Source organism: Lycium ferocissimum, chromosome 7, assembly GCF_029784015.1.
Source record: "Lycium ferocissimum isolate CSIRO_LF1 chromosome 7, AGI_CSIRO_Lferr_CH_V1, whole genome shotgun sequence".
NCBI classification, from domain to species: Eukaryota; Viridiplantae; Streptophyta; class Magnoliopsida; order Solanales; family Solanaceae; genus Lycium; species Lycium ferocissimum.
Genome location: NC_081348.1, coordinates 25,999,152 through 26,011,711, shown reverse-complemented (window position 1 = coordinate 26,011,711; position 12,560 = coordinate 25,999,152). Strand labels below are relative to the sequence as shown.

At 39.3% G+C, this 12,560-nt stretch overlaps 1 protein-coding gene across 1 annotated transcript in view; it reads right to left on the bottom strand.

Moving 5' to 3' along the window:
- LOC132064050 (phosphatidylinositol 4-kinase alpha 1) overlaps window positions 1–10,238 on the bottom strand; it is a 53,459-nt gene extending 43,221 nt beyond the window's left edge. The window contains exons 1-9 of the mRNA XM_059456911.1: window positions 9,155–10,238; window positions 8,614–8,955; window positions 8,375–8,530; window positions 5,902–6,072; window positions 5,600–5,758; window positions 5,378–5,505; window positions 5,001–5,307; window positions 3,272–3,440; window positions 2,923–3,140 (exon numbers count right to left, since the gene is read on the bottom strand). Coding sequence (XP_059312894.1) covers window positions 2,923–3,140; window positions 3,272–3,440; window positions 5,001–5,307; window positions 5,378–5,505; window positions 5,600–5,758; window positions 5,902–6,072; window positions 8,375–8,530; window positions 8,614–8,955; window positions 9,155–9,952 — 2,448 coding nt within the window. The 5' untranslated portion in view covers window positions 9,953–10,238. The remainder of the gene's footprint in view (window positions 1–2,922; window positions 3,141–3,271; window positions 3,441–5,000; window positions 5,308–5,377; window positions 5,506–5,599; window positions 5,759–5,901; window positions 6,073–8,374; window positions 8,531–8,613; window positions 8,956–9,154) is intronic.
- Between the last annotated feature and the right edge of the window lie 2,322 nt (window positions 10,239–12,560).

Sequence of the window (12,560 nt, the reverse complement as noted above, 5' to 3'; positions counted from 1 at the left end):
TCCATCTTTCACTAAATCTTATTTTCCTGAGCATGTCAATGATATAGGATAGTTTACTTGATCCAAAGTTTTTTCAATGTCCAACTTGCAAAGGATACCTGCCCCCAACTTTTCAGTTTCCAATCAAGCACCTCATTGGTAAATTAGTAATATATCAATGATTTGCCTATTCTTAATGAAGCATTTTGATTTTCGAAAATCAGCTTCCCAATTACTTTCTTGAGTTTCTCTACTAAATGTTTGGCATAAACCTAATATTCACTACCAATAAGACTAGGTGGTCTTATGGCATGAGCTGACGATAGCCATGCACCACCTGTATCGGCCGTCCCGAAGACACCCCTCTCTTTTAAAAGATTCGCGGAAACCTTCTGCTCATAGCCACATATTCGCAAACTTGAAATAAGAAGAATTGGTTTTCTATTCCTCGCTTTCCTAGACCTGTGATCTAAAATGGTCTTAGGTTAGTGCTAATTGTTTCCTCTGAAGTTATCATTCCATTCCGACAAAGTTAAGAATCTACAAGTTCTTGAGGCTTGGATAGAGTCTTCACCCCTAAAACAAGTATAAAAAGCGCCCTTAAGTGAAAGATCAAGGATGCCCAAATCTGAATCCATCTCTAAGAAAGCCTCCATGCCTTTGGATCTTCTTACACAATTATAATATTAATTTGCAAACCTGCAAACATTGAAGTCACCCCTATACCCAGTGCTTATTCCACACCTCCTTGATTATTGCAAGTTCATCATAATTATACCTCTACAAATTGCTAGAGGCCCACGCATGTGTGTGAAACACTCCAATATACGTGAGAGTGAGTTTGTACCTCGCTACCTCGCTGAGTCCCAAAACAAGTCCATGGTCTCTAGTCCCATAGCAACATGATACCACCACTGCTACCCTCATGGTTTGAGCTAACCCGGTCAGCTCAACATTTATCCCAAATTTCATGGGAGACCACTCTTCAGTTTTAGTCACTTGCAGGCAATAGCATTCAGCTTTCCAGTTTCCAACTAGAGACTTTTGAGTGTCCCATTATTGGTGTAGTTTAACCTTGCATAGTCCAACTTAAAACTTTTAGCTACATCGCAAGAAGAAATTTATAGTACCTACTTTTTCATGCTAGTCCCAGCCATCTAATTAATCCCACAAATCAGATTATAAAGTTCGCGCTCTTGTTTGCTTTTGCTCGTTTTCATAGCTTTGCCATTTGACTTTTGCTCTTGTAACTACAGTTGTCCCTTCTGCTCCATTCTCTAAATTATACAAAGTTCCTCATGTTTGAACCCTGCAACAATCGGCACCCAAAAACATAACATTTCAGTGTCTCATAAACAGTTGTTTGTGCACCCATTCCGAGCTGGAACCTTCCTATACCATGGAAGGGGAAGCGAGTCACAAAGAAACTGAGAAAAAATCATTGTCAGAGCTACATACCAGCGGTGGCTCTGGCATAGACGATCGGATTTAGCCTTGCAACTGGTCCCGCTTCGTCATTTTTTTCAGCCTCAGCTAGCCTTCTATGCCAGTAAAGGTGCCAATAGGTGAGTTGAGAACCACCAGATCATTAACTGTAAGAACAAGAATTGGCTCATGCTCTATGGCTTTAAACATGTTGGTACAAGGAACTCAAATAGGCCCAATAGCCCTCCACTACAAATTTACCTTGTCTCCTCTTTTGGGCCTTACCTTTTAGGCCTTTTGAATAATAATCCTGATCCAATATTTTACCTAATATAGTTTATTAACAGCAGCCACCGGTGGAACGTCCTTCAAGCTTCCACATGTGGGAGCTTTTAAATTAAAGCTCTCAACGTGGGCTTCCACTTTTGTGCGCTTTGGTTGTCTCGAGGGGCCAGGGTTGCCAATCACCCCTTTCAAATTGGCGTCGGGTCCTAACTAATTCCAACCAACCTGATCTCACATAAACATCTGCTAGACTGAAAATTTTTAAATTACAACCACCTACCTCCAGATTAATGTTCATCAGAGGCTCCACTTCAGAGTATTTTACGCATATACGAGCCCAGTATAGATGCAACATGTGTGTGTATCTTCATCAACGCCTCTGATATGGCCCCACATAAATCACCTATGGTGCAAAAAGGTATCTATCGTCCAACCGTGAATAGGAATACCAAAGGCTTTAATCCAACATCACTCTATTTTCCAGTATGTTATCTCCGACCCAACCATTCAAGGGATAGCCTTCCGTTCCTAAACCAATCCCCTGCTTTCACTTGTACTGCTTCTTGCTTCTAAGGAAGCTCGAATAAGAATTTGTTGTGATTGAGAGGGGTTACCTTGAGACCAGCACTGATTTTCTAAAGAACAGTTTCTGAATCACCTTCGAGATAAGGCTGATGTTGAAGGGATCACTGAAGCAACCTATCAGGCACGTTGAGAGGAATTGGGAACTGCCGTTTTCTGCTTAAAGGTTGTCTTGTTAGAAAACCACATTAGTTGCATGACTTAAACTGTCAGGCAATTGATGAATTCTTACCGCATCAACATATGATTTAGCCCCATGTTTCAAAAGATTGTATCTCTAACTAGAGGGTTTATCCAATAAGCATAGAATCTTGTGGGAGCCTTCAGATCTTTTTACCCCCCCCCCCCCCAAATTTTTACTGCTGTTGTTTACTCTTATCTTTTTGTTGGTAATTTATCTTTTTAATAGTAGAATTGAGCCTATATTAATGCAATTTGGTAGTTTTTTAAGTTTTTAATCTTCCTAGGGTGTTACAACTTGCAGCTTAATTCGTAACATAGGGTATGTTGCATCTTTTGCTTCTTATTCTAGGGTTTTATCATATTTTCATTTTTCTTTCATGTTCAGGTTTATTTATTTGTTTAATAAGTAGCAGTTTAACTTCAAATGATTAAAGTACACGGCACGACATAGGGGGAAGTTAAAAATACCAGCCATGCTACTGCTGTTTCAAAAGCCCTGTGAACAATTGCTGTCAAGCACTGAGAGACGGCTTGCGTGAGACCAGGACTTTTCAAGTATTCGAAGGCACAGCTGAAGGCACTTCTAGAAGCTGTTGAACTAGGGCCTACATTGAGGATCCCACCATTACTACTAAATCGAATGATCTCCAGAAATGCTACTGCAAGTAGATAAGTTGACTTGACACCTGTAGAGGCCAAATAAAAAGTATCTATGAGGCCTGGAAATATTTCAATCATCATTTGCATCGTTAACAATTAAAATCATTAAGAAGATTTTCTTCTCAAACTGAACGAACACGACAAAAGAACAACAAACCCGAAATTGTGCTCATTGCTGAAACTTCCATGCGCCCTCCTAAAGCTGCACAAAGAGCAGTTCTTTGGCTAACCGCAGCTTTCTCATTGCCACTACCACGCCGACTACCTGGGTTATGAAGAGCATTAAGTTCCAACTCATCTTCAAGCCATTTCACGGAGCTCACGACCTGGTAAACAGCAAATCTTAGACCCTTGTATAAAATATTCAGTTAAACAAATTAAATTGTTTCATGAAACGAGAACTATTACATGATTCAAGATGATAATGAATCACACACTGATGGACCTGCTAATATTAAAGTTATGATTTGAGTAGGATAAACCATACTCCCTTGAAATAGGTAGCAAGAACAACTAATATAATCATTCTAGTCTCTTTCTTCTCCACTTTTCACATCCCACCCTTTTTCAGATTACTGAGACCAAGGAGAATATCAACATGTGGGATAAGTAGGTACCTTCTGACATGCGATATCCATATTTGGATTTGGAAATAAAGATGCACCAATAGTTCAGTTCTTGCCAGTTGATCAACATGACCAAAAACAAATAAGTCTAAACTGCTTATGTCACCAAATTCTGATTTCTGGCAAGGTGATCAATGCAGTAAGCAACTCAAGCCCAATGAATTATTCAAGCAAAAGCACAGTTATACCTTTCTTGAGAAACAATAAACATGAAAATGACATGTGACTTTCCTTTCTTTAAGATTTATATCATCTTCACTAAATTGTTCTATACTTCACCATTTGGGAACTCTACTCCAGAGTGAGACTAATAACGTATGCACGACTAGCCTGGGAACCCCTGCAATATTTTACATCAAACAAAAGAGACAGCCATATCGGTAACTTCCGTTATGAGAAGTTGAGAACTTGAAGAACATAATTCACAAGACATGCTCGTATAAACTCGAATATGAGGATTACGAAAGCCTGTGATAAACCCAGATGGTATCCCTATAGAGGTTTGGAAGTGCCTCGGGAAAGCTCGAATACCATGACTAGCCAAGTTATTCAATGTTATATTAAGAAGTGAAAAGATGCCAAACAAGTGGACTAGAGTACCTTGGTTATGAGTATAAAACAAACGAAATAGTCAAAGTTGTGTGAACTATCTTGGCATAAACTATGAGTCATGAAAAGAATGATGGAATGTGCACTTAGAAAACCTTTAATTTGCCTAAATTAGATAATTATTTATTAATATTGGAATGAAATGCCAAAATTTCAAAATGGATATAGAGAATTAAATAGATGACCTCAACTAGTTTTGGATAGATGTTGTTCACGGTGTTCTGAAGGAGTTCTTTTCCAAAATGAACCTCTTCTGAATTCTGATGTAGGGGTAAGGTCTGCGTACACCCCACCCTCCCCAGACCCCACTTGTGGGACTATACTGGGTAAATTGTTGTTATTGTTGTTGAACCTCTTCTTAATCAGGGAAGACGGAGTAAAAAAGCAAAATATTAGAGCTATATGAGCAAGAGGAATAGAAAAACCGCTAAACTACTAAATTGGGATGAGATTTCACAAAGCGCCACAAATGACATAAGAATGCACCTACAGGTGCAACATCTTAAACAATTTTCCGATGCCTTTCTCAAGATTGACCTACAATAGTTGCAAAAAGGTGCAGCAATTTCAACAAAAGAAAAGAGCATTATAGGAGAAGATGATCACAAAGTTTGCTCAGAGGCTGAACTTCTAAATCAGAACTAAACTTACAAGTGGTGGGGTTCCTTGAGAAATGCGTTGGACAGCGGAGGACCAATCAGCACTCCACATGTATGGACCACTCACTGCTTGAAGTGCAATTGCTCCCATGCTGCCAACACTGTTTAGAGTAGTCGATACTGACTTTGTCATGGTATGTTGGCTCTGTAATGGAGGAGCTAACCCAAAGAGAGCAATATAGAACCACAGGTTTCGGAACAACTTCAAGAGTGAAGGTTCAACATCTCCAGAAGGATCGAAATCTGAACATATCTCAGCCACGGAAGGAAGGAGAGGACCAAGAAAATCAGCTCCACTCCTGCAAAATACATTGTCCCTGAGAAACAGTCCAGTAAAGCACATTCTCAGCCAACATTAGGAAGACCTACTTTCCACTTTTTGACTCTGCAGCCAAGCCCACATCTGAGCACAAGGATAGCAAGCGTTGACGGTAGTCTGTACGCAACTTAGGAGTAGTCAAGTGTCTGGCAATCAGAAGAAATCCTGCTGGAAGTGTCTAGAATGCGATTGAACATGTGAGAAGTAGCCCAATAGCAAGATTATCAGGGATAAGCAAATGCTATAATATGATAAAAGCAGCATGTGCGCACCTCAACGCGTTCTGTTCTGGCCTCTGGAGCTGTGGTCTTACTTTCAGCTGAGCCAACAGCAGCAAGCTTACTTAAGTAACTCCTTGTCATCAGAACAACAGCTTCACGATAGGACTTCTCAAAACCTAAACTTGCCATGCGAGCAACAGCGTCAAGAAGCTGCAGCAGCTCAACAAAAACAGGTTGAGAGGCTCAGAAAGTAGTTCAATAGCTGAGTTCATGGAGTAAAGGCTTTCAAAACTTGAACAAATAAAGCAGAGATACAAGTGGACTATGTTTGTGATGAAAAGGGAGCTTCATACTCGGAGTCTCAACAAGCCTGGTATCGATGCATCACGCTCCTCTAAGCTTTCAATGAATTTCGGCAATATCATATCCACAACTTCAGGCCTCTTAACTGAAGAATTTAGATCAGCTAGTAACCTTATAACGTTCAACTGCAGGGAAGGAACTGCCTGCTTCTCCTTATCTACCTGGAAATGTGGGCATTTGCAGATAACATTAACAAAAAGGAGATTAATAAAGAAACACTACAAGGATTTAGCAATATGTCCCCGAGAAAGACGGAAACACATATAAGCCTCTTAGGTAGTTGTAACCATATTCTCGAGATTCCCTCACTTTGGTCTGTAGAATATTTCATGAATATAAAGCAGTTGAAAAAGAGATGATATTTAGCAAATATTTTTGCGTGTTAAGGGAATAAATATATAAGCATCTACTTTGTCACAGCCAATCAGAAAGATGCTTGTCTACTGGCACAAGTATGCATTTGCTCATCAAGCAGTGGATTTCAAACCTCTACTTGCAGAAACTCAGATATTCCAAACCTCTACTCGAGCTATAGGTTTTTTCAAAAACTTACTTGAGCTAAGCTATAGGCTTTGCGACCTGCAAAGCTGGACAAGAAGCAAAACTTCAATGTACATGGATGCATATATGCTATCGCATTATTAGATTCTGTTTTCATCTGAAAGTGTCAAGACAAAGACCAAAAAATTTTCTCAAGTCTAAGGAAAACTAACTTCAACATTTTTTCTTGATAAGTACACTAAGATCTCATTTGTTTTACGGAAAAGGCTCAAATATGCCATCCAACTATCGGAAATGATTCATTTATGCCACTCGTCAATAGTTTGGCTCATTTATGCCATCGAACTATAGGAAATGACTCATTTATGCCATCAAACTATAGGAAATGGCTCATTTATGCCACTCATCAATAGTTTGACTCATTTATGCCATCGCCCGTTAATAAAAATGACTTATCCATGCCATATTTCATTAAAACTGGTAATTTTATAATACCATGTGTGACACGTGGCCTCCAACTAGATTATGGTTGTGGGTGGGTAAGGTGTATGGATCGGATATTTTATTAATTTGGTATTTAAAATTGGGCTGGTTTAATTAAACAACGTAGACCTCTAATTGGAGGCCACGTGTCATATCTGGTATTATAAAATCGGCGTTAATAAAAAATGGCATGGATGAGTCATTTTGGTAACGAGCGATGGCATAAATGAGTCAAACTATTGATGAGTGACATAAATGAGCCATTTCCTATAGTTCGATGGCATAAATGAGTCATTTCCTATAGTTCAATGGCATAAATGAGCCAAACTATTGACGAGTGGCATAAATGAGCCATTTTCGATAGTTGGATGGCATATTTGAGCCTTTTCCGTTTGTTTTATTAAGATTAGGCTTAATAATTAAACCCCCTGAGGTTGTACCCAAATTCCCCTACACACACCTTGACCAAGGGGAACCTTTTAGACACCAAACACAACCGTTGTCAGTCCCTTGATACTTTCAAGGAATCTTTCCACTTCCTTCATTCTTGGGGTGATTTCTCTGCCGATTCTCTTATTTGGCTTTTCTTCAGAGCTTTAACTCTCACTCTCATCCATTTTGTTTAGCCTCTCTATCAATTTCGCTTTATATGACCTAGGGCCTGAGGGAGCAGTTTCCTTGATGGCACTCCTTTTCCCTTTTTCATCTTCCTCTATTGGACCGGTTTGTTTCCTCCTCTTTCTCACTTCTTCTACATCAAAAATCCAAGGCTAGCCTATTTGGATTCTTAACAACTCCTTTTCCATGGATTCCCCTCCCCTGAACTTTAAAAACTAGGGATTTATGGTTGTCCTCGGGCTCTTGCAGGCAGATTTAGCCACATATTACAAATTGTAGCAGCTTAACGATAAAGGAGAAAATATATGTTCCTTCTAAATGTGTAAACTACTTCCTTAACTTCACAATCCACATGAATATCATTCCGGGATATAATACCACAATATGAACCCTACAGTAGTTGCATAGACAAAAATAACAACCTGAAAACACAACTACCAGTATAGAGAAAAGAATATAAACAAAATAAATGTCTTAAAAATCTGTCTATCCCATTTCTAAGTGAAACCTGTAACTGTGACTATACCAAAATTCACTAGCATTTTCCAATATTCAGGGGCAACAAACATCCCAAAATGTAATGTTTGGGGTATATATCAAAAGAAACAAGCGAAACAATTTATACCAGAAGAAAAAATAGGTTACAACCTTCTAACATCCAGAATTGATTCCATTTGCAACATGAAGAGCAAACAATAAGCAATTATAGCTTGCAAATCGTTATATCTAGTGACACCAGACAGCAAGTAGGGTTTAGTACCTCTTGATCCATCGACAAACATCCATTTTTCCTTCCACTAGTTAATAATTAGCATGTGCAAGTTACTAAAACTTCCAGGTAAGCAGCAAGATAAAACTAACCTCTTCCTCATAATTATTCCTTTCACCAATAGGAAATCCCATAATAAAAGTGTCCACAGGAGATCGATCCTTGTTCCATCCAAATTGAATTATCTCACAACTTGTCTTCAACACGCTTTCAAACATGGGCCCCTGATTGCTGCCCCAAGTGTCTGCCTGTAGTGAAAAAAGCCCATAATCTAGTTATGCTCGTCACCATTGAACCGTTACGTGAGACTTGAGGCAACCGAATATTGTACCTGAGCACATGTCATCAGCACAAGAGATTTAAACCGAATGAGCAGCACCCGAAGCATCTGACCATCACGAGCAACAGCGGCATGGGAAATTCCAGAAAGCAAGGAGCTGAAAAGCTCTTCACATGCTCTCAACTTCCGCCACACCGAGAATAAACATGCCTCTGCAGCCTCTATCAATGAAGCAAGAGCTCCCTGCAACAATTTTTTTGATGATTTTCCATCCAAATCAAGTGACGCAAGAGTTTTAATCTGCAACCTGGCTGCTGCTTGATAAGCAGCTAGTTTGGCATTGATCCGAACTTTCAGTGACTGCCCTTGTTCGGACCAGTCACGCTTCCTTATCTGCCAGTTAACCAAGGAAGTAGACCACCCTTTTCAGTAAGGTTTCATCTTCACTTCTAAAGAGCAAAAATACCAGAGATTTAACAACATAAACTGCAACTAAACCAGCCACCCTTTTCCGCAACATGCAACTTCTACGTAAAAAGCAAAAAGGGTCGAAAAAATGTAACAAAATAAAAGCAATATCTTGAATCTTTACCTTTAAGAATGTTATCATTGAGTGAAATTGCTGCTTTACAATACCTCTGACACTTTCCAACAGATTGGAATCAATAGAGACTTTATCCAGGACATTTCCTGTCAATATCAAAGCCATTTCTTGTTTCGCAAGCCTGTCGACGGGCTCCTCTTCGAATGAGGCAATAACTCGTTTCTCGGCACCATCTCCTCCGCCATCATTGTACCCTAACAAATCTACATTGCTCACACTCATAGGTGAACTATGAGAGGAAATTCCTGGCTCGAAATTCTCAAACTGCTCAAGCAGACATGAAACCAATTTGTTGGCATCGTCAGAAAGAAGGGGAGGGAAATGATAACACATTGCTTTCAAAACTGCCTTTGAGACCCCCAAATCTGCATTCCCATTACCTAAAGCTGATATCAGAATATCCCCCGTGAATCTAGCAACGTCAGTAGAAAATTCTGGAGACAATTCACATGCTTGACAGATATATTCCAAGAAATCACGGAAAAAGGAAACAACAGAGTCATTTGTAAAAGATTGTGGCCAAAAGGTAGGGTTAAAAGAAGAAGGAATTGAACGATAAAAGGCAAGGAGGAGTGATTTGGGCATTTCATCTGAATGGTTAGGGCATTTAGAGAGAAATCGTGCAACGGCGAGTATGGCATTGAGTTGAGACCTTGAAACCCTGGGAGGAGATCCAACAAGTAGGGCTTCTGCTGGAGGGCACCTACCACATATCCATGCTAGTTTCTCCACGAATCGACCTGGGTTTTCTGCGATTAAATCACATAGCTCAATCAATGACTCCATTCTACTTCTACAAATAAATAATAATATGTCAATATTCGTTCATGTGCCACCAACTAGATCACAACTCGGGCCCAATCGGTAGATCAGGTAATGGACCCAAAAGAACATATATAGATTCAATGAGAAATTTGTAAGGTGAATGGCTTGTGAAAGAGGATAATGGAGGAGAAATGAAGGTTGTTGTTTGGTGCAAGTCGTGAATTCCGATGCCGGCTCCACGTTACGTCTCTGTTATGTTTTATCGCGCGCCTCGCTCAGTTTTTTTTTTTTGTTCTTACAGTCGTACCGGAGTATGTGTTTTTCCCATAAATTTTAATGCACGCGCGAATTATTCGGCAAAATAACCTCTACCCCGTGTCTCGTTTATTTAACACTTCCTGGGAGTATTACTTTCACAGAAATCTAACGCTATGTATATTCTTTTAAGGGAAAATGGCCAAGTTTACCCTTCAACTATCGTGTATAGTTGAGAAGATTTACACTTTGTTAGAGTTCTTGTTCATATTCACCCCTCCCGTTAAGAAATTTGTTTAAAAATGTCCTTGTTACTAACAGATTGCTAACTAGGAGCCCTTATCTGTCCACATAGATGTTTATCCGTAAAATCGGTACAGTTGAGTTTGTATAAGTTGTCAAGAATACGTGGATCAATATGACCGAAATAATGAGATAATTAAGTAGCAATAGAACTTAATATGAACGAAATATAATAATAATTGAAAATAAGGATTAAGAATAGCCTGAGCCTTGTATAAGCTTTGAGCTAGAGCCCTGGGCTGATAATGATTTGTGATACCGTTTTAGCCAAGTATAAGTGAAAAAGTATTAAACAAAGGGAGTATTTGAGTATTTGCATTGTATATATCTCTTGAATATTGTGTCCTTTACAATGAAATGATAAGCCCTATTTATACTTGGGATAAGGGGAACACATTTCAGGAATTGTGTCTCCGCTAATAATCCGAATTAATGCCACCATAATGATAAAAAATAAAGAGGGCAATAAAGCTCATTAATGTCCCATGGAAGGCGCAAGGTCTACTTGTAACGGTTGACTGTTGGCTACCAACCGGTGTCAACTTATTCAAACGAATATCCAGGTCTTTTAATGTCTTGGGATCTATTAAGTGTGTCACGCCCCAAATCTGGGAGGCGTGGCCAGCACTCGGTGCCTTACTTGCCCGAGCGTATCACTCTGTAACTCTCAACATGCCTAATGAGTAAACCAGGCTAACAACGATCTGGCTCGTATAAGATACGGATTCAAACAACAAATACGCGGAAATAAAAGATAAAGTAGAAATCAAAGGTGAGAAGTGAAGAATTTGAGACGAGAAGAGAAGGATAGGAGCGAGACCCACTTGATAATGAATTCTATGGGCAAACTTGAGTATATTAAACTCAAACCCTCCCAATCGGAGATCAATCAAGGAACCTATCTTATTCGAAATCCAATCAAGAGTCACAAACATGAAATCCACAGATAAGCAGCTCTCATATGAATATATCAATGGAAAATGGTTCATAGCCGGCAAAGGAATCCACCTATGATGAACTATAACTATCCATAACCTGGTACCTACCTAGGTAAACAAACTCTCACTCCAAAGAGTATTCTCAATTCATTATTTATCCAATCTAATCTAATAAAATGACCAAGTATGGTACTTATACTAGCAAGCTAAAGAAGACTACGCTAGCTATTACAAAAATACCCTTAATGAAGTAAAGGCCTTGTTTGGTAGTCTTTTTTAAGAATAATGACTTGAATTTCGAGAGTAGCCTCTTTGCATGGCTAGCCACCATCGTCCCATCCATCTTATCTTCACTCCACATGACTAAGCAATCATCCATACGTCATACGCTCGATTTGAGTCATGTTTGCTTCTCGAGATCGTATCACAAGCCGGCAAGGCCAATTTATACATCTGCAAGCAGCAAAACCCAAGACAATATATACAAAGGCCGACAAGGCCTCTATACTGACATAATATAGTCATAGGACACGTCTACAAGCCTCTAAGAAGAATACAATTGTATTGTGTCCACAAATAAAAGAACGTCAGTACGAATAATGTACCGAGTATGTAGGGCATGAGTAATAAAATAAGGAAAGTGCGAAAATAACATAAGAGAGAATGATCAATATGTACCTCTAAATGCCTCTTGAGGCGGGATGTCATTCATGCTTAGCTTTCTAAAAAAAAAAATTCATACGTATATATATATATATATATAATACCGTACCCGTCCATATAGGATCGGTGTTATCATTATCATCCCGCGTCCGGGACATCTCGCTTTCGGGGTAACATCATAACGTACCCATTGCAATGGTGTGCACATCTACGTCTTTGTACCCGGTAGACTATAGCGCGGCTCAGTATGAGAAAATAGCTACATGCATATAAAGCATGCATGAGAGCCCAAATAAAACGTTACAACTCTATCGGAGTGACGTAAGGTCGGTAAACCTCCGATTGCCATTATGGAATCATCATCATCGCTATATCTCACCTTGAAGGAACAACTACCATAAGATGAGATCAACAACAATGAACAAGATCAATAATCATATGAGAAAGATCATTAATCATAAGACAATTAT